General features: G+C 49.9%; 2 protein-coding genes across 7 annotated transcripts in view; one reads left to right on the forward strand and one right to left on the reverse strand.

The window, feature by feature from the left end:
* The first annotated feature begins 172 nt into the window (after nucleotides 1-172).
* On the forward strand, nucleotides 173-18,827 carry Kiaa1191 (KIAA1191 ortholog). 5 transcript variants are annotated; one of them, XM_070036519.1, is made up of 8 exons: nucleotides 6,801-6,964; nucleotides 7,671-7,780; nucleotides 8,026-8,111; nucleotides 11,449-11,627; nucleotides 13,735-13,846; nucleotides 16,157-16,281; nucleotides 16,811-16,917; nucleotides 17,448-18,827. In XM_070036519.1, the coding sequence occupies exons 3-8, from the start codon at nucleotides 8,084-8,086 to the stop codon at nucleotides 17,806-17,808; spliced, it is 912 nt and encodes a 303-aa protein (XP_069892620.1). In that variant the 5' UTR covers nucleotides 6,801-6,964; nucleotides 7,671-7,780; nucleotides 8,026-8,083; the 3' UTR covers nucleotides 17,809-18,827. The 5 variants fall into 5 exon arrangements, with proteins under 5 accessions (XP_069892621.1, XP_069892623.1, XP_069892620.1 ...); XM_070036520.1 differs by lacking the exons at nucleotides 6,801-6,964; nucleotides 7,671-7,780 and adding an exon at nucleotides 173-321; XM_070036521.1 differs by lacking the exon at nucleotides 6,801-6,964 and having other exon boundaries at nucleotides 7,767-7,785.
* Nucleotides 18,381-20,493, reverse strand: part of Simc1 (SUMO interacting motifs containing 1) — a 35,321-nt gene continuing 33,208 nt past the window's right edge. The window contains exons 10-11 of one of the 2 annotated variants that reach the window (XR_011375357.1): nucleotides 19,874-20,204; nucleotides 18,381-19,680 (exon numbers count right to left, since the gene is read on the reverse strand). Coding sequence is in view for 1 of the 2 variants with exons in the window: in XM_070036518.1 (XP_069892619.1) it covers nucleotides 19,942-20,204 (263 nt within the window). In the remaining variant the exon portion in view is untranslated. Of the gene's footprint in view, nucleotides 20,205-20,493 lie in introns of both variants that reach the window. The other variant, XM_070036518.1, reaches the window with a different exon arrangement.

Consider the following 20,493-nt stretch of genomic DNA (forward strand, 5'->3'; position numbering starts at 1 on the left):
GCGCCCGCCGCCGCCGCCGCTGGGGCTGGCGCAGGGCGGGCGGGGGGCTGCGGCGCTCGGCCGGGGGCGGTGCGCCTGCGCAGCCGGGGCCCCAGCGGGGCTCGCCCGCCCCCGATGCCAGCCAGGGGCTCCACGCACGGCTCTTCTCCATCACACACCCCCCCCCCCCAGTAATAGCTCGCAGAAGGGGAAACTGAGTTCGTGGGAGATCGCGCGGCCCGACGCTCAGATGGCAGCCATCCTGCTCCCAGGCATCCCCTCACAGACCTCCAGGAGGAAAGTGAAGCAGGATTGGGGATCCCACACTCGACTAGGACCTGAGTGAGTGTCTCACAGCACCCTACACCCTCCTTGGGGGGGCGGGGGGCGGTGCCTCGTGGAGCCCAAAGCTTCTACCGTCTTGGGGTGGGGGTGGGGATCCTGGTCATCGTCTTGTCTCCCTAGTGACTGGCCAGGCTTCCAGATCCAGCACTAGGAGAAAGAAGATAAAGAGTCCCAGTTAGAACAGTCCTAGGGCACTTGAGATGGTTGGTGGACAGCAGGGGCTAGCCCGAGGCTGTCAGGCCCTAGCAGGGCCTGCCCACAGAGTGTCACACCCCTTCCACCTACTTCCCAGTTCCCAGGCCCTCTGTACCCCCGAGCTGTGTGTCTTCAGCCTCTGGCCTCGACTCCTCATTACCTCTGTCTACATATGTGTCCACCTAGCTGACTTTTCGCTTACATTGTAATTCACCCACATTGTAGACTCTTGATTTCTGTCCACACTTTGGCAGGGGTAGTGCATAGAACTTCTCTGAGATGTGCTCGGCAGACAAGAGAGAAGGAGGGAAACTGATCGAATATATATCAAATAATACTTTCTCAGCCTAAGGGTAGAATTGAGGAGTAGCATGAAGGAAAGCCACAGAGACCGGGGGAAAGTGTCACCTGCTCAAACACAGCAACAGGTTTTCTTCAGGTGGTAGGGAGCGACCCGACGTTTCTTTTAAAGCAAGGGCCAGGAGGAGAACCCACAAACATCTGAATTGAGCATGTCCAATGCTTTCTCCTTCTCCTTCTCCTCCTATCCCTTTCAAATAAACATTTTTAGTGAGGGTTGGGAGAAAGTGTGGTGAAGGGTATGACTCCAGGAAGTGGCGCTGTGGCTCAAGTGGTAGAGCGCTAGCCTTGAGCTGAAGAGCTGAGAGACGGCGTTCAGGCCCAGAGTTCAAGCCCCATGACAGATCAAAAAAAAAAAAAAAAAATACTGGGGCTGGGAATGTGGCCTAGTGGTAGAGTGCTGGCCTAGCATGCATGAAGCCCTGGGTTCATTTGATTCCTCCATACCACATACACAGAAAAAGCCAGAAGGGGCACTCTGGCTAAAGTGGTAGAGCTAAACATGAGCAAAAGAAGCTCAGGCCAAGCCGGGCGCTGGTGGCTCATGCCTGTAATCCTAGCTACTCAGGAGGCTGAGATCTGAGGATGACGGTTCAAAGCCAGCCCGGGCAGGAGAGACTGTGAGACTCCTATCTCCAATAAACCACCAGAAAACTGGAAGTGGCGCTGTGGCTCAAGTGGTAGAGCGCTCGCCTTGAGCTGAAGAGCTGAGGGACAGCGCCCAGGCCCAGAGTTCAAGCCCCACGACCGACAAAAAAAAAGAAGCTCAGGCCATGAGTTCAAACCCTAGGACTGGCAAAAAAAAAAAAAAAAAAGGCATAACTCCTGGCCTTTATTGCAAACTGTGACCCAAGGCCATTGGTGAGTTGTGAAATCAACAGATTTGTTTTTGTTTTGTTTTGTTTTGTTTTTTGGGGGCTGGCGCTTGAATTTGTAGCTTTGAGCTTGTTAAAACACTACCATCTAACTGGGAGTGGGTGGCTCATGCCTGTCATCCTATCTATGCAGAAGATTGAGATCTGAGGATCATGAATCAAAGCCAGCTTGGGCAGGAAAGTCTGTGAGAGTCTTATCTCCAATAAATGACTCAGTAAACCAGAAGTGGCACTGTGGCTCAAGTGGTAAGTGCTCGCCTTGAGCTGAAGAGCTGACGGACAGCGCCCAGGCCCAGAGTTCAAGCCCCATGACCGACCAAAAAAAAAAAAAAAGCTCAGGGACAGCCCCCAGCCCCCCCCCCATTCTCGCATACACAGAGTCATTTCTTGCCAGTGATTCAAGTCTATATAATACACTACTCACAAGGCTGAGATCTGAGGATCTTTATTTGAAGCCAGAATGCACAGGAAAATCTGTGAGACTCTCTTATCTTCAAAAAGCCAAAGTGGAGCTGTGTTGAAATGGTAGAGTGCCATCCTTGAGTCAAAAAGCTAAGGGAAGGTGTCCAAGTCCCACTCACACCCACATCTATGTACAAATAAAGGTAATTCTTCCTCTTCCCCACCACGAGGGGGAGCAGTTGTTCACAGTTCCACAATTAGGCCAGTGTCTTCAGTCTTTTTTTGGTTGTGGCTCATGGGCCCTGAATTCTGATCCTGGGGCATTGTCCCTGAGCTCTTCAGCTCAAGGCTAGCGCTCTACCACTTGAGCCACAGTGCCACTTCTGGCTTTTTCTGAGGAATGGAACCCAGGGCCTCATGCATGCAAGGCAAGCATTCTACCACTGAGCCACCTTCCCAGCCCCTCTTCAGCCTTCTTGCCCAAAGAAGTTGAAGTAGAGATTTTCAGGAGTCCAGGACAGCTACCTACCAGCCCTCAATTAACTCTTTTCTGTTCCCAAGGCCAGTGGGTGTTTTATTTTTTCTTTTTCTTTTTTTATTTGTGCTGGGACTTGAGCTCAGGCCCAGGATTCTGTCTCTTAGCTTTTTCCCTTGAGCCTGGCACTCTGCCATGTGATTTATACCTCAACTTCTGGCTTTTAGCTGGTTCATTGGAGAACAAAAGTCTCATGGACTTTATGTCCTGAGATGGCTTTGAACTGTGATCCTCTGATCTTAGCCTCTTAGCTAGGGTTACAAAGGAGAGTCAGGGCCCTTGGTTTAGTGTGTTGTATAAAAGATCCCCGGATTCCCTGGTGGAGCCCATGCAGTGACTCTTGACTGTATCCAGATAAAAGCCGTGTCACTAGACTGCAAAAGACACCTGTTGAGCCTGGTGCCAGTGGCTCAGGCCTGTCATCCTAGCTACTCAGGAGGCTGAGATCTGAGGATCAAGGTTCAAAGCCAGCCTGGGCAGAAAAGTCTGTAAGACTCTGATCTCCAATAAACCACTCAGAAAACCGGAAGTGGCACTGTGGCTCAAGAGGTAGAGTGCTCTCCTTGAGCTGAAGAGTGCAGGGACAGCGCCCAGGCCCAAAGTTCAAGCCCCACGACCAAAAAAAAAAAGAAAGAAAAAGCCACCTGTTCAATAATGCCATCATCACTGCTGGGAAAAGCAAGCAGCTGCGCAGAATTGCAACCAGACTTGGCTAAGAACCAAAACCAGAGTCACACATGCACAGGATGGACGGGGGGGGGGGGGGGGGGGGGGGGGGGGATGTTGGGGGGGGGAGGGGCAAGATCTTTTACCTAGAGAGGATCGGCCCCAGGAGCCAAGAAGATGGCCTGACCTCACACAGGCCTAGATGGGCCCGTCCTGGAACTTGTGATTCAGATGATGATGATGATGATGATGATGAACTCTGGGCCTGGGCTCTGTCCCTGAGCTCTTCAGCTCAAGGTGAGCGCTCTACCGCTTGAGCCACAGCGCCACTTCCGGTTTTCTGGTGGTTCATTGGAGATTCTAAGAGTCTCAGGGATTTTCCTGCCTGGGCTGGCTTTGAACCGTGATCCTCAGATCTCAGTCTCCTGAGGATGACAGGCGTGAGCCACTGGTGCCCGGCTCTCATGATTCCGATTTGAAGAACTGAACCCTCACTTTACCTGGGAGCAGAAAGCCAGAACCTAAACCATTTAGCAAAGTCATTTATGTGCAAATGACACTTGTGAGGGATCTGGGGTTTTGAGGACTTAGCAATCCAAATTTAAAAATAAAAATATATTAAACATTTTTTTTTGTCGGTTATGGGGTTTGAACTCAGGGTCTGTGTACAGTCCCTGAACTCTTTTGCTCAAGTCTAGTGCTCTACTACTTGAACCACAGCACCACTCCTGGCTTTTTCTTGGAGAAACCACTTTCGTGCCCTGGCTGGCTTCAAACTGTGATCCTCAGAGGTAAGCCTCTTGAGTAGCTAGGATGACAGGCGTGAGCCACTGGCATCTGGCTAACTTTTAATTTTTAAACTGAAGCCTCTTTTACTATGACCATCCTGATTTGGAGATGTTGAATTGCTGTCACTGTCACCTATAATCCCAGGGAAGATTTATTTTGATCATTTCTTTTCTTTTTGTCGGCCGTGGGACCTTAACTCTTGGCCTGGGCACTGTCCCTGTGCTCTTCAGCTCAAGGTGAGTGCATTATCTCTTGAGCCACAGCGCCACTTCTGGTGCTTATGTGATGCTGAGCAATCAAACCCAGGGCTCAGGCATGTGAGGCAAGCACTCTACCACTGAGCCACCTTCCCAGCCCCATTTTGATCCTTTTCTTTCCTGAGATTGTGGCAACAGCCAAGCAGAATCTGAATCCTGGGATGTATTTGGGACATATTAGCCCAGCCTTGTTGTGCCTGGGGATCATGGGTAACTAAGCATTTTTGGGTGATGAATTCGTTAACTAGCTTGATTTAATCATATCATATTGCACACATATATTAAAACTATATACAGAGCCGGGCGCTGGTGGCTCACGCCTGTAATCCTAGCTACTCAGGAGGCTGAGATCTGAGGATCATAGTTCAAAGCCAGCCCGGGCAGGAAAGGCCATGAGATTCTTGTGTCCAATGAACCACCAGAAAACTGGAAGTGGTGCTGTGGCTCAAGTGGTAGAGCACTTGCCTCGAGCTGAAGAGCTCAGGAGCAGTACCCAGGCCCAGAGTTCAAGCCCCAGGACCAACAAGAAAAAAAAAATTCCTTCAAGGTTGGAGGTGTGGCTCAATTGGAGCATTGGCCAATGAGTGAAAGTCACAGGTACTGAGTTTGAATCCTGGCCTCAGACCTTAAAAAAAAAAAAGAAAAGAATCCTGAGTTGCTTTTTTTTGATAGATAAGCAGCTGAGTTTAGATTGAGTCTAACTTTACAGTAGGTGACTCCTTTCTGGTGTTAGAACCCAGTTTAAATACAATAGCTTCCTATCATTTTTATTTTACATTGTCCTTAAACTAGGTTATGACCTTGGAACCACCAAAATGTCAGAAACAGTTGTTTCAATCAGAGAGCAATTTCCAGGAAAGAGTTTTCATGTGTTTGTGGGGAAAGTCTAAATCCTGCCTTACGATGGATCTAAAGAACTGTGAGCTGGCCTTCCTCCTAGTGGATGGGGCAAAGAATGAATTTTGAAAAAAACATGGCTGCCAGGGGTGGGTGGCTCAAGCCTGTCATCCTAGCTACGCAGGAGGCTGAGATGTGAGGATCACGGTTCAAAGCCAGCCTCCCCCCCCCCCACAAGTCCATGAGACTCTTAATCTCCAATTAACCACCAGAAAACTGAAAGTGGAGCTGTGGCTCAAGCGGTAGAGTGCCCAGACCCAGATTCAAGCCCCACAACTGACCAAAGAAAGAAAGAAATGGAGGGACAAAGGGTAAACAGATGCAGCAGTGGTCCTTACTGGACACTATGTGGAAAATCCATGAACTCTACAACTTGTGGGTGAGGATGGGAGGGAAAAACTGGGTGAGAATGAAGCATTGACAATGTCCAAAAAGAAATGCGCTCAGGGGCTGGGAAGGTGGCTCAGTGGTAGAGTGCTGGCCTAGCATGCATGAAGCTGTGGGTTCGATTCCTCAGTACCACAGACATGGAAAAAGCCAGAAGTGGTGCTGTGAGCTCAAGTGGTAGAGGGCTAGCCTTGAGCAAAAAGGAGCTCAGGGACAGTGCTCAGCCCTGAGTTCAAGCCCCACGACTAGCAAAAAAAAGATGTATTCATGGTCTGACTTATGTACATTATATATATGTAAAATATATTATTATATATTTATTTAGTATATATATTTATATATTATTATATAATTATATAACATATTATATATATAATTATATAATATATTATATAATATTATATATTATATAATAATTATTATATATAATATATAATTATATTATTATATGCAATATATAATATATATAATATTATGTATTATATATAATATATAATATATATTATATATAATATTATGTATTATATAATATTATATATTATATATAACTATATATAGTTATATATAACTATATATTATATGTAACTATATATAATATTACATATTATATATATTATATTACATATAATATATAATGTATAATATATAATAATATATAATATATAGTATATATAATATATAATATAATAATATGTGTAATAATATATATAATGTTATATAATATATAATATATAATAAAAATATAATATATATGTATACATATATATATTTTAGTGAGGTTTGAACTCAGGGCCTGGGCGCTGTCCCTGAGCTTCTTTTGCTCAAGGCTAGTGCTCTACCACTTTGAGCCACAGTCCCACTTCCTGCACATCACCTTTATAATAATAATAACAATAACAATAATAATTAAAAAGAAACTGAATGGAAAACAAATAAGTCTTCTTCCTGTGGGAGCTGATGGATTTCCTCAGTGTAGCTCTTGGCCAGGCAGCTGAGGGAGCTGGGTCGAGGGAGGGGGCGTGGCCCACCCGCAGAGAACTACAACTCCCAGCATGCCTGGAGAGCACGGCGGGGGGTCCAGTCTCGCGGGACGTTCCGAGACCCGGAGGCGCCTCTTGTTCCCCGGCGGGCCGGGGTCCGGGTGTAGAGCTCCGGCGCTGCGGCCGGCGCTCGCGGCATGGCTCGGCGGCGGCCCGCGCTGCGGCCTCTCTGGAGCTTCGGGACCTCCGAGCCTGTGTAGTTGGCCGCATTGCGGCCCGACACAGCGAAGAGATCAGGTAGACTCCTCCCCGGGCTCGGCCTGCTCCGCGGCCGGACGGGCCCTTCCCCGGGGGCCGGAGGACGGGGGCCCGGGACCGGCGGACCTCGGCTCCGGAGCCCCGGAAGCGGCCGCTCCCGTCCCGCGGGCCGCGCCTCCCGTCCTGGCGGGGCCGGGCCGGGCCCGGGCTCCCTCCGATCGCCGGTCCGAGCCTCGGGGCGCGGGGCTCAGGCCTGGCCAGCGCGGAGGCCGGAGGGAGGAGAGGCACCGGGGGGGGGGGCCGGGGCGGGGCCGCCTCCGGCCCGGGGGTGCCCGCCACACGGTGATTTACCCGAGGAACCTGGTCAAGACTGAGCGGACCCGAGCCCGGCCCCGGTGGCTCACCGCCTGTCATCCCAGCTACTCAGGAGGCTGAGATCGGAGGATCGCGGTTCAAAGCCAGCCCGGGGCAGGAACGTCCCTGAGACTCTGATCTCCCATGATCCACTAGAAAACCAGCAGTGGCGCTGTGGCTCAAGTGGTAGAGCGCCACCCTGGAGCAAAAAAAGCTAAGGACCAGGCTCTAAATTCAGGCCCCAGTACCAATACACACACACGCACTCTGCAAATAGTGGGTGTTGGTTGGTGTTTTCTGATACGATTCCGAGCGCCCTTGACTCTGTGCGGCACAGCATCCGGCCAGCCCGAGAGAGGCTGGACCAATCCTGGTTGTTTGTTGTCACTAGAACCTCTCTGGATGGCCTGGGCAGAGGAAGCTTTGCGGGTTTGCTGCAGCTGCACCATGCTCCCCATTCACCTCTGTCTGTCGGCATAGTGGTCACCTCATTTCACAGTGGTAAGGTGATTCTCCACCCGGAGACTGGGGCTGTGATCTCTCACAGGTGTGAAGCCCTGGATGTGAGACCCAGCTCGGCGCCCCGTCCCCCCCCCCCATCACGTTTGCCATGTCTGTCACCCATGGGTCTCTTGTGTGTGTTTCTACTTGATAAGACTTACATCTCCAGTGGCTGGTGGGCAGCAGGCATTCCAGCCAATCCTTTAGTATTCACCATCAGAAAATGCCCTTTGTTATCTTCTTAGGTGGCAGGGATCAGCTCCGAATTCTATCTCTAAAAGCACCTTGGATCCCAGTCTTTCAATGGCTACAAGACAACCAGAAGTGCCTGGTAATCTGCATTTTTTTTTTTAAAGTAATGGTTTAAAACTGCTACTCAGAAATCATTTTTATCTGAACTATTATCTTAACAGTTTCTTTCTGCCACCAGGCCAGGGAATAACTCAGACCTAATAGGTTATCATTTAAATAATATCTCATGGTCAGGCCTAGCAGCACATAATTGTAATCTCAGCTACCACTGGAGACTTAGGTAGAAGGATCAAAGTCTGAAGTCAGCCAGGGCAAAAAGTGAGAGATTATCTGAAAACTAAAGCAAAAAAAGGGGCTGAGGCATGGCTCAAGTGGTAGTGCCCTGAGTTCAAACTTTAGTATGGAGAAGAAAAAAAAAATGTCTTCTTAAGTATCCAGCCCCCTAATTTAAATAGTAGTAGTTCTTGAGGATGTATGCTAACCATTTACTTTGTATCAGATGATACAAATCATATATATATATACATACATACGTGTGTGTGTGTGTGTATGTATGTATATGTATCTTTTTTTGATCAATGTTGGCACTCTACCCCTTGAGCCTGCTTTTGGCTTTAAGAAAAAACAAAGATTAGAGATAAGAGTCTCTGGGATTTGTCCGCTATGGCTGGCTTTGAACCACAGGCCTCAGATCTCAGCCTCCTAAGTAGCTAGGATTACAGGCGTGAGCCCACCTAGTACCTTGTGGTACTATTATTTTTATATGCCATTCAGATGGTTGTCGGGGGAAGTTTTGAAATGGCCCTGCAGTTGAGTTAGGTGAACTGGTAGAATGTATGTCTAGCCTGCCGCTTCATCGACTTGAGTGTTTGTCTTGCATTGTGCTGTAAATATCATAAACTCCAACTCTGTGGCCATCCAGAGCCTTGTGGTTTTGACTCTAGGCTAATGAATGTTTTGTTGTTGTTTTCGGGGCCTGGAGTATGAGCTCTGGCTTTAATCTACCTCATACTCCCTGGTTGGATAACATTGAGCAAGTTGTCTATAATCTGGGCCTCAGTTTCCTGAGCTGGAAAATGGGAAGAATTGTTGCTTAGTGAAGATTAGATGAGAATTGTAAATGCTTAGTAATTTCTATTGGCTTGTGTCTTTGTTTAATTGAGATATAATGCGGACACTATAATTTTACCTATTTATTTATTTATTTTTTGTGCTGGTACTAGGACTTGAACGCAGGGCCTAGGCACTGTCCCTTCGACATTTCACTCAAGAATACCACTCTATCACTTGTGCCACGCCTCCACTTCCAGCTTTTTGCTGATTTTTTTTTTTTTTTTTTTTTTGATCTCCACATTTTTTTTGGCAGAGCTGGCTTGGAATCGAGATTCTCAGCTCTCAGTCTCCTGAGTAGCTAGGATTAATAGGTGTGAGCTACTGAAGTGAATACTGATTTGTAGTATGTGCACGAGCTTACGGAATCGTCAACACAATCTAATGGCAGAAAACTTTTATTACTCCCCCACAGGGAACTTTGTACTTTGTATTCCTCTTCTCCGTCCCTGGCAAGCTGGGTTTGTTAGTAATCACTTTTTTTTTGTTTTTGCTAGTCCTGGGGCTTGAACTCAGGGCCTGGGCACTGTCCCTGAGCTTCTTTTGCTCAAGGCTAGCACTCTACCACTTGAGCCACAGCGCCACTTCTGGCTCTTTCAGTGTCTGTGGTACTGAGGAATCGAACCCAGGGCTTCATGCATGCTAGGCAAGCACTCTACCACTGAGCCACCTTCCCAGCCCGTTAGTAATTGTTACTAATATTAATATAAATCCAGTGCAGAGCTACTTAATGCCCCCCCTTCCCCCCTTTGCTGTTTGAGCGAAGCCTTGGATTGGTTTGGACACACTGTTGGGAGACTGGTTATATAATGTTAGCCACGGGGAAATGTCACCTTGCCATGACAGGATTAGCAAGTCTAACAAAATGAACCTTGTTCCTTGGTCCTTGATGCCTGAGTCACAGCAGAACATTCCAGCTGTGAGTTTAGACAGGAATGGTAGGGTGAGAGCTGCCAGTTTTGTGAGTGGCTCTATCAACAGTTTCTGTAATGGAATCTCTGTTGTTTGACTTAAACACTTGAAGTTGGACATAGGCCCGGCAGGGTCAGGTGTTTGCAGATTTCTGGGCATGCTATTGTTTTTGGCCAGGCCGGAGAGAGGATTTGGCCTCAGAAGCTGGTCAAGCATTACGTAACCATTTTCTGTACGAACCTAGGCAAATCACTTGACCTTTAAGGCTTAGTTTTGTCAGGCGTGGTAGTGCACTCCTGTAATCCCAGCACTGTGTTCCCATGCTAAGGCTGGAAGATTTGGAGTCCTGGACAGGCTGTACAGGCTGTAATAACCGATTGCAAAAAACAAACCCCAAACCACAAGAACCAGAAAGTCTGTCAGACTTTTGTGATTCAACAGCCTTAGCCAGAGGGCTTCTGCGGCTTTCCAGAAAGATTACAAACTCTAGAGTCAGATTTTTTTTTTGTTGTTGTTGTTGTTGTTGTCGTCAGTCGTGGGGCTTGAACTCTGGGCCTGTGCGCTGTCCCTCAGCTCTTCAGCTCCAGGCGAGTGCTCTGCCACTTGAGCCACAGCGCCACTTCCAGCTTTTTCTGTGTATGTGGTGCTGAGGAATCAAATCCAGGGCTTCATGCGTGCTGGGCAAGCACTCTACCATTGAGCCACCTTCCCAGGCCCAGATTTGGGTTTTGATTGTTCAGAAAACTCAAATCCAGACTCAGGCTTCCTTGTGTTCTGAAAATGCATTAAGGTTGTTGTGTGAACAATCCGGGGTGTTAGCTGGGCACTGTGGCTCACCCCTATAATCCCAGCTACTCAGCAGTGTGAAGCTAATCCAGGCAGGAAAGGTCATGAGACTCTTTCCTCCAATTAAACATCGAAAAGCTGAAAGTGGAGTTTTCCTTCAAGTGTTTTTTTTTGTCAGTTCTGGGGCTTGAACTCAGGGCCTGGGCACTGTCCCTGAGGCTCTCTATGCTCAAGACTAGAGTTCTACCACTTGAGCCACAGCGCCACGTCTGGCTTTTTCTGTTTTTATGGTACTGAGGACTCGAACCCAGGGCTTCATGCATGCTGGGCAAGCACTCTACCACTAAGCCACCTTCCCAGCACCATTTTTGAGTGAGAAATCTCAGAGACAGAGCCTTTGGCCCTGAGTTCAAGCCACAATACCAGCGCATGGGCACACGCACGCATGCACACGCACACAGACATGAATCTGTTCGGTCCTTCAACAGGCTGTGATGTTCTTGTCTGTCCCTTCGTTTCAGAGCTTGCTTCAGAGCTTGCAGAGATGAGTTTAATGCTACTAGAAGGTTCGGTTGCTGACCCACCTTGACAGGTGTCTCTGTTTTTAGCCCTTGGGCCTAGTGGGTCTCTAGGCAAGATGTCCCTGCCCATCGGGATGTGCCGCCGGGCGTTCAGCTATGACGATGCCCTGGAAGAGCCCGCGCCCATGACTCCTCCCCCGTCGGACATGGGCAGCATCCCCTGGAAGCCAGTGATCCCGGAGCGCAAGTACCAGCTCCTCGCCAAGGTACTGGACCCCGCTGATGGCTTCTGGCAGACCCAGATCCTCATTCCCCCCCCTACCGCTCCCGCGCCACAAGCCTTCCTCTCAGAAGGAGCAGCACCCACTTTCTGTGTGTGTGCAAAGTGAGCTGTGTGCTTGTGGCTCACACCTCTATAATCCCAGCGACTCTGGAGGCTGAGATCTGAGGATCCTGGTTCAAAGCCAGCCTCGGCAGGAAAGTGTATGAGATTCCTGTCGCTAACGATCCACCAAAAAGCTAGAAGTAAAGCTGTGGCTCTAGCGGTAGAGAGCGTCAGCCTGGAGTGACAGAACTAAGGGGCGCTGTTTTCAGTCTTGAGTTCAAGTTCAAGTACTGAGCTCCCCCTGTTAAAAGTCCAAGCTCTGGAACATTTCGAAGTGGTGCCATGTAGTTCTGTCCGCCACTGGCCTCTCCCCAGCTTCCTTTCCCATGATCCAGCCTTGCAAGTTACCTAGGTGCTGTCCCATGGATAAATAATTGCATATACAATCTGTGTAATGAGGGAGATCTACTGCTCCTCCCAGTCCCCAGCAAGTCTATTATTTTATGACCATCCAGTGACTGTCCAGCTGCCCCTTGAGAACCAAGGCTATGTGTCCCTGGGTACAGGCTGGTGAAGGGACCATAGTGTTTTATGTGGACCCAATAAGATAACTTGAGAACAGGACCCAAAATATGAAAAAGAAAAAGGATGACATTCATTTATGCTCTTTCTGTCTGTCTGTCTTATCTGTCTGTCTGTCTCCTGGGCATCTCATGAAGGAACTCTTACACAGTGGTAGTGGTTTTGTGCGTGAAGATCGCATGGTGTGGGACTTCCCGCTTGGAGCATGGTGTGGTGCTTAGAGGTTTCACGCCCAGCACCCAGTAATTAGCACCAGGCCTGACACACACAGACATTCATTTTGTAGCTGGAAGGACCAGACTGTATCTGGAGCACCTGGCTTCAGTGACAATAGCCCCTGAGTCCCGCATTTCAGGGTACACTGTACCCTGCTCTTTTTTGCCCTCGGGGGCCTAACTTCTTTTTCATTCAAGATTGGTACTCTGCCACTTGAACCATGGCTCCACTTCAGGCTTTTTGGTGGCGACTGGGAGATGAGAGCGCGTGGTCTTTTCTGCCTGGGCAGACTTCGGTCTGCAGTCCTCAGATCTCAGCCTGCTGAGTAGCTGGGACTACAGGTGTGAGCCACCAGTGTCCAGCTTGGATTTGTTTTTGTTTCTGGTATTGGGGATTGAACCCACGGCGGTGTACTTTCTAGGCAAGCACTTTGCTCGTGAGCTACCTCCCAAGGCGGCCCCTGCCCCCTTTTGTTTAAATAAAGCCTAGTATTAGGGGCTTGAACCCAGAGCTCAACACTGCCTCTTAGCTTTCTTGTTCAAGGCTGGCACTTTACCATTTTGAGCCACAGCGCCACTTCCGGTTTCCTGGTGGTTCATTGGAGAGAAGAAGTCTCATGGACTTTCCTGCCTGGGCTGGCTTTGAACCGGGATCCTCAGATCTCAGCCTCCTGAGTAGCTGGGATGACAGGCGTGAACCACTGATACCCAGCCATTTGCAGCTTTTTTTTTTTGATGGTTCGTTGGAGATCCGAGTCCTCACGGACTTTTTCCTGCTTGGCTGGCCTCAAACCACCAGCCTCCAATCTCAGCCTCAGTGAACAGCTAGGATGACAAGCATGAGCCACGCTACCACCGCCCAACAACTCTTCAGCCTTAGCCCCCTTCAACCCTACCTACTAGAAATGGGCGGGGCCAGCAATGTGCTGGCCCCGCCTTCCAGGAGAGGTGCACGCCCACATGACAATGCGCTGATAAAGTGAAAGTTGGCTGGGCGCCTGACAGCAGTATTTGGAGCATAGTTCAGTGGGTGCGGGTCAGGGAAGCTGGGAGGAGAGTCCTTGCCTGTGAGCTGGAGCTGTTCACTGCTGTCTAGGTATCATCACTGACCAGATAATTCATAATCTACCAACGAGGGCGACCAGTTTCCCCTTCACATCTTCCCACGTAAAAGATCTGCTGGAGTCTAAGTTTAGGTCCAAGACTCCTCAACTGCTCCCGCTCAAGTGCTCCCTTTTCTCTCTTGACCAGGAAGAGGGAGACGCCAGTGTGTCCCCCCCGGCCGAGGCCACTGAGGGTGCCGACAAGGTCCCGGTGGTGAAGGCTAAGGCCACCCATGTCATCATGAATTCTCTGATCACAAGTAAGCACCGCGCAGGCGCAGAGTGAGGCGGGCTGGGGCGGAGCTTAGGCCTGGGGTCAACAGCCCCTCCCATCCAGGGCTTGGTTGGTACTGTGAGCAAAACAGTCTTTTCTTTTCTTTGTATTTTTTTGGCCAGTCCTGGGGCTCGAACTCAGGGCCTAGGCACTGGCCCTGAACTTTAAGGCTGGCATTCCACCACTTGAGTCACAGTGCCACTTCTGGCTTTTTCTCTGTGTGTGGTACTGAGGAATCGAACCCAGGGCTTCATGCATGCTAGGCCAGCACTCTACCACTGAGCCACCTTCCCAGCCCCCAGAACTGTCTTTTCTATCAAAGTGTAGCGCTTCAAAGTTCCTGCTTTGGCCTGGTGGCTTGGCTTTTGTTCAGGAAAAGAGACCTGCTTTGGGACAGGAGAGGACTTTTGAAATGTAACGTTTTATCTTGAAATGGTTTCTTTCCAAGCATGCCTTAGATTGCTCAGGAAATAGCACAGGGCCGGGCACTGGTGGTTCACGCCTGTCATCCTAGCCACTCAGGAGGCTGAGATCTGAGGATCATGATTGGAAGCCAGCCTGGGCAGGAAAGTACGTGAGACTCTTATCTCCAATAAACCACCAGCAAACCAGAAGTGGTGCTGTGGCTCAAAGTGGTAGAGCGCTCGCCTTGAGCTGAAGAGCTGAGGGACAGCGCCCAGGCCCAGAGTTCAAACCCCACGACTGACCAAAAAAAAAATAGCAGAGGGTGTGGGTCCATTTTGAGATGACTTGCAAATTGTTAATCTTATATGAATACATTTATAATCTTATCCAAATACATTTTACCTTCTTCAAACTCAACTAGCCAAATGAGAGCAGATGCTGACCCTGACCTCAGCCAATCAGAGCAGAGGGGCGGGGCCTACCTGCCTCCAGAGATAAATCCTTGAGCGGCCTGCCCGTGCTGCTTGCTTGCTTGCTTGCTAGCCAGAGTTCTGGCTGGTAGCGCCCCCTTGTGTGCAGAGATAAATTTTGCCTTGCTGAGACAATTCTTTATTTCTGTGTGTGTCCTGTGACTCTTGTCGGCTCTTGGAGAGCACGTATATAGCATTGCTTTGGCTGATGAGTCTCTGAGCATTGAATCTCCATTTCAGTGGGTGGTTTTACCCAGCATTGGGCATCCTTGTGGGCTCAGTATTACAGGTCTGAGCCATGGTGTCTGGCTTGAACTCAGAGAAACCGTAGCTTGCCTGCCTAGCAATCACAAAGCCCCGAGTTCGTACCCCAGCACTGCACAAAACCTCCACTACAAATCTTTTTTGCCTTTTAGAGTTTTAAGACGGGAAAAACGCTTTTGTAGATTCGAGATTCGTTTCCTGCGTTTCTCTATGCAAGGTTGTATTCTGTAAGTTGAACAGCTGCCGTTCAACCCACAGTGTAAATGACTTGAGGAAATCAGTTCACGCTGAGTGGACGGCCAGGACTCGGGGCCAGGCCGTCCCACCCCAAAGAAACTTGGACCACTTCAGAGCAGAGTGTCTGTGCTGTGAATATAGTTGGTCTCTCGGTACCCGCTAGCCTGAATGTGACTTGTTTCCTTTGGCCAGACTTTGTGGGTGAGTCATGGGGTAGTGAGTCTTGATGAAAACTTGGTACTTTTTTGTTTTTGATCATTCCTGGGCCTGAACTCTGGGCCTGGGCGCTGTCCCTCAGCTCTTCAGCTCAAGGCTAGCGCTCTACCACTTGAGCCACAGCACCACTTCCGGCTTTTTCTAATTATGTGGTGCTGAGGAATCGAACCCAGGTCCTCATGCATGCAAGGCAAGTGCTCTACCACTGAGCCACCTTCCCAGCCCTAGCTCCTTTTATTTTTATGTGCCAGTACTGGGCTTGACCTCAGGGCCTGGGTACCAGCCCTTAGCTTTTTCTCCCAAGGCTAGGGGCTCTACCACTTGAACCACAGCTCTGCTTGTAGCTTTTTGGTGGTTAATTTGGAGATAAGAGTCTCACGGACTTTCCTGCCCGGGCTGGCTTTGAACCGTGATCCTCAGATCTCAGCCTCCTGAGTAGCTGGGGTGACAGGCGTGAGCCACCAGCGCCCGGCTACTCCTAGAAACTTCTCATCACAAGCTGCTCTGGCTGGGTGAGGGAAGGCTGTTGGCGCTCGGAACCATAGTGGGAATCCGGGTCACCACCTGAGGGCCTGTCCGGGGCAGCCATTCTGGGCTGGTTGGGTGTGGCTGAAGGCTCTTGGACCTTGTGGCGTCTCCCTTGCTGGGGGAGGGCGGGAAGGGGGGGGGGTGAGATTGGGCATGACTGTGATCTCCTTTTCCAGAACAGACCCAGGAGAACATCCAGCGTTTTGAGCAGCAGGCAGGGCTGAGAGATGCGGGCTACACACCGCACAAGGGCCTCACCACGGAGGAGACCAAGTACCTCCGCGTGGCAGAAGCGCTCCATGTAAGTGGCCTTCGTGCCTACTTCCTGAAAAGCCAAGCCCTCCCCTCCCAGTCCCTTCCCCTTCTCTTCCTCTCTCCCCTCAAGTGTTAGAGCACCTTCCTTGCCCGGCCCTTGGTGGCTCCCGCCTGGCATCCTAGCTACTCAGGGAGGCTGAGATCTGAGGATCGCGGTTCAAAGCCAGCCTGGGCAGGAAAGTCCATGAGACTCTTTTTTTTTTTTTTGTCAGTCGTGGGGCTTGAACTCTGGGCCTGGGCGCTGTCCCTCAGCTCTTCAGCTCAAGGCGAGTGCTCTACCACTTGAGCCACAGTGCCACTTGTGGTTTTCTGGTGGTTCATGGGAGATCAGAGTCTCACGGACTTTCCTGCCCAGGCTGGCTTTGAACCGTGATCCTCAGATCTCAGCCTCCTGAGTAGCTAGGATGACAGGCGTGAGCCACCGGCGCCCGGCGCATTTTCTTTCATTTGCTTAAAAGTCAGAGTGCTGTTTTGGGTTAACTTTTACTTTGACCAAATTTCGTCCATCTGAGCAGAAACTGAAGCTACAGAGCGGGGACCTAACAAGAGAAGAAAAGCAGCCCGCCTCAGCCCAGTCCACCCCGACCAGCACCCCCCAGTCTTCCCCTAAGCACAAGTCCAGGTGAGCACTCCCTGGGAGCCGCTGAGCCCAGTTGCCCCGGTCAGGAACGCTTGGGCGCAGGTGGGCCTGGAGTTGAACTTCCGGTTTGGGCTGGGAAGTGGGCATCATCCATTATCCTGTTCTTAGCCAGGGGTAGTTCATGCCTTTCATCCTAGCTATTCAGGAGGCTGAGATCTGAGGATCACAATTCAAGGCTAGCCTGGGGAAGAAAGTCCTTGAGACTTTTGGTTTTGGTTGGTCATGGGGCTTGAACCCTGGGCCTGGGCGCTGTCCCTCAGCTCTTCAGCTCAAGGCGAGCGCTCTACCCCGTGAGCCCCAGCGCCACTTCTGGTTTTCTGGGGGCTCATGGAAGATGAGAGTCTCATGGACTTTGCTGCCGCGGGCTGGCTTTGAACCAGGATCCTCAGATCTCAGCAGAGCCCGGCAGAGCTTTGTGTGGATAAAGCCAAGAGGGCAGCCTGTTTTTTTTTGGTGTGAGATGCCTGAGTCGCAGATGGCGGTATATTGAATGCTTCGTGCTCTTCTTCTAGAGGGTGGTTTACCTCTGCATCCTCCATAGCCTTTCCTGGCCCGAATCCTAGCACCATGGATCCCGGAAGTGGGGATAAGGACAGAAACATGGCGGATAAGTGGAGTCTCTTTGGACCAAGGCCCCTGCAGAAGTCCGATTCTGGAGGTTTTACCCTCCAGGCCTACAAAGGGGCGCAGAAGCCCACCCCCATGGAGCTGATCCGTGTGCAGGCCACCCGATCGGCCGACGAGCCAGCCACCTTCCAGCCCCCCAAGATGGACGCCCCCATGACAGAAGGGAAAAAGCCACCACCGCCGCCACCGCGGACCCACACTCTCAAACCCCGAGACTTCAACGTGCTCACGCCCACTGGCTTTTAGCGCACTCCTTTGTCTCTGGAATTCTGTCCTCTTGGTTGTGACTTAGGAGTGGTATTTTCTGACCCGCACCTGCTCAGCTGCGGATAGAGCTAGACATATGCAGTGATTTTCTTTCCGAGCAAACCAGTAGTTGAACTTCAGTCATTCTGTCCCGATGGCAGCAGTGGTGTTTGGGGCTCTCGCCCTGTGCGGTTCTGTAGCTCCAGCCACAGGTTTTTGACCCTTGCTTACTAGGTGAATTAGGTGTAGTAAGTCCCAAACCCAACTCTTGAGTCTTTAAATCAACATGACCAATGGCATCCATGGCGTACCTGATTGGTTAGGGCCCCAGGGTCCTGTTTGAGATCTGGGCAGTGAACACGACCCCCACTTTCTAGGCTGGAACTAGAGGTGACTTCTCTGTTTTTGGTTTTTAAATCAACCCTAGTGGAATCATGACTCACTGCAGCGAGGTTCTTTTTGTTCCTTTCTAACTAGCAGAAGCCTTTCCTGTACTTTAAAGTGAAACCAGTTGGATGCCATTTGGAGAAAATGGAGTACTGCGTCCGTCTTGCTAAGTGGATGCTCATGTTTTCTTTTTCGGGGGTGGGGGGCGAGGCTGGAAATTTGATCAGGGTCTCGTGCATGTTCAAACGCTACATCTAGGCGCTGGAAGTTTTGAGTAGATGGACCCATTAATCTGACCTCATTTTGATTTCTTTTTCCAGGCTAGCTAGGGGCTTGGGACTTCTTAAAAAATTTTTTTTTTCAGAGGGGGACAATACATTTTTCTAAGAGCATTTTCCATCAAAACAAGCCCCAAAACTTTCTGGAAAACACATCCTTTATTTCTCCTTGCTGTGTTCCATCCTGTTCCACATGGGCTCAGATTCTCGCTGGTTTTGTTTTGGGTGGTTTGTTTACAGAAGAGTTCACCTTCTCAGAGAGCAGCCCTGGAGTTTCAAATTGTCAGAAAAATTAATTTATTTGTGTCTTTGTTACATCTCTCGTACTGACAATAAAAACCCTTACTTTCTCAACTGTGGATATGCAGCCTTTTATTGGGTTAAGTGTAGCTGTTTGAAGCCAGGCATCAGTAGCTCCCACCTGTATTCCCAGCTACTCAGGAGGCTGAGACTTAAGGATTGAGGTTTGAGGCCAGCAGGAAAGTCCACAAGATTCTTATCCCCAATTAACCACCCACCCAAAAAGCTGGAAGTGGCAATGTAGCTCAGATGCAGAGTGCCAGTCTTGAGCAAAATGCTGTGAGAAGCCTGGAACCAGTGGCTCATGCCTGTAGTCCTAGCTACTCAGGAGGCTGAGATCTGAGGATCTGTTTGAAACCAACCGGGGTTAACAATGTCCCTGTGAGTCTCTTCTCTCCAGTGAACCACCAGAAAACCACAAGTGGCCCTGGTTCAAAGTGGTAGAGCACTAGCCTTGAGCAAAAAAGCTCAGGAGCTGTGTCCAGGCCCTGAATGAGTTTTAAGTCCCATGTATATTCAAGCCTGGGTACTGGCACACACAAGGAAAAGAAAATAGCCATCTGCCTACCAATCATCATACTCTTAAGCATGAAAAAACGTGGTGTTCTAAAAACTATTGTCTTTATTGTGGCTTTTTTGACATGTTTTTCTAGCACACTTTGTTTCTTTCCACCCACCCCAGTTGGTTACATGAGATCTTGATACACTGGGCACAGTCCCAGGGTGCCATACAAAAAGTCTGAGAGTGGTGGGTGGGGGTGCAGGTCCCCTGCGGGACCAGCGGTGTCCTTAGGAATGTAGAACAGGTATCCTTAGGAATGGCCACGTTGACGTAGCTTGCCCGGCCCACGGCCTCTCCTCACATTTTGAATGGAAATGTCCAAACGTGTAGTGCATATAGTATTACCTAGTTCAAAAAGAGCGTAGATAAATAATTTATTAAAAAATAGATACCCTTTGTATATTTAATACACCTTTTTGAGAGTAGGGTTGGAGTAGGATTATCAAAAAAAAAACATATACAGGGGGAGCCGGCCAGCTTAGTCTAACCTACAGATACAGTCTAGGTTTGGCGCTAGGTTTGGAACTACTGTGCATACTTAGAGCCGCTAAGTGCTTGGAGGAAGAGTTTGGAGGTATTCTTGGTGTGCGGTTGCTTGGGAGGCCCTCACGAATGGCTCCAGCGCTTTGGGCCCGGCTCGGTGTCGGGGTTCAAGTCAGCGGCGTAGAAGAGCAGCAGCTTCAACAAGTGCACTTTGTCTTGGAGCTGGGGGACCAGGGGCTCCCCGAGAATTTGGACCAGGCGGCCGCGGAAGGCCTCGATCTGCTTCTCCACATCCACCACGGTGATGTCGTCGCCTTGCTGGGGTTTGGGCTTGATCCTCTTGATGATTAAGTCCTTGCGGTCGATCACCGAGCTCCGGAGGTGCTCTGGAAAGAGAGGTCAAGGTGAATCACCTCGGCCTTCAGGATCGAAGCCTTGAAGGCTGCTTGCAGAGGGATTGATTGGCCAGCTGCTGGCCACCAGGAGACAGGGCGGTGGGGGACTGGGAGCCCAAAACCATCGTTGGAGCCCTGAGGTCTCTGCGTCACTTGCAGCCTCCAAAGGTTTCAGGTCTTTAACAAAAGCGGGTTTTCCTTGGTGTGCACGGGGTGGCTCACGCCTGTCATCCTAGCTACTCAGAAGGCTGAGATCTGAGGTGGTGGTTCAAAGCCCTCC

The sequence above is a fragment of the Dipodomys merriami genome, unplaced genomic scaffold, assembly GCF_024711535.1.
Source record: "Dipodomys merriami isolate MVZ:Mamm:240054 unplaced genomic scaffold, mDipMer1.0.p SCAF_271, whole genome shotgun sequence".
NCBI classification, from domain to species: domain Eukaryota; kingdom Metazoa; phylum Chordata; class Mammalia; order Rodentia; family Heteromyidae; genus Dipodomys; species Dipodomys merriami.

Coding starts and splice junctions, on each gene's coding strand:
- Kiaa1191 (XM_070036520.1), top strand. CDS start 230: ATGGCAGCCATCCTGCTCCCAGGCATCCCCTCACAGACCTCCAGGAGG. Junction 8,112..11,448: donor AAGACAACCAGAAGTGCCTG/GTAATCTGCATT, acceptor CTCTGTTTTTAG/CCCTTGGGCCTAGTGGGTCT. Junction 16,282..16,810: donor GCGTGGCAGAAGCGCTCCAT/GTAAGTGGCCTT, acceptor CCATCTGAGCAG/AAACTGAAGCTACAGAGCGG.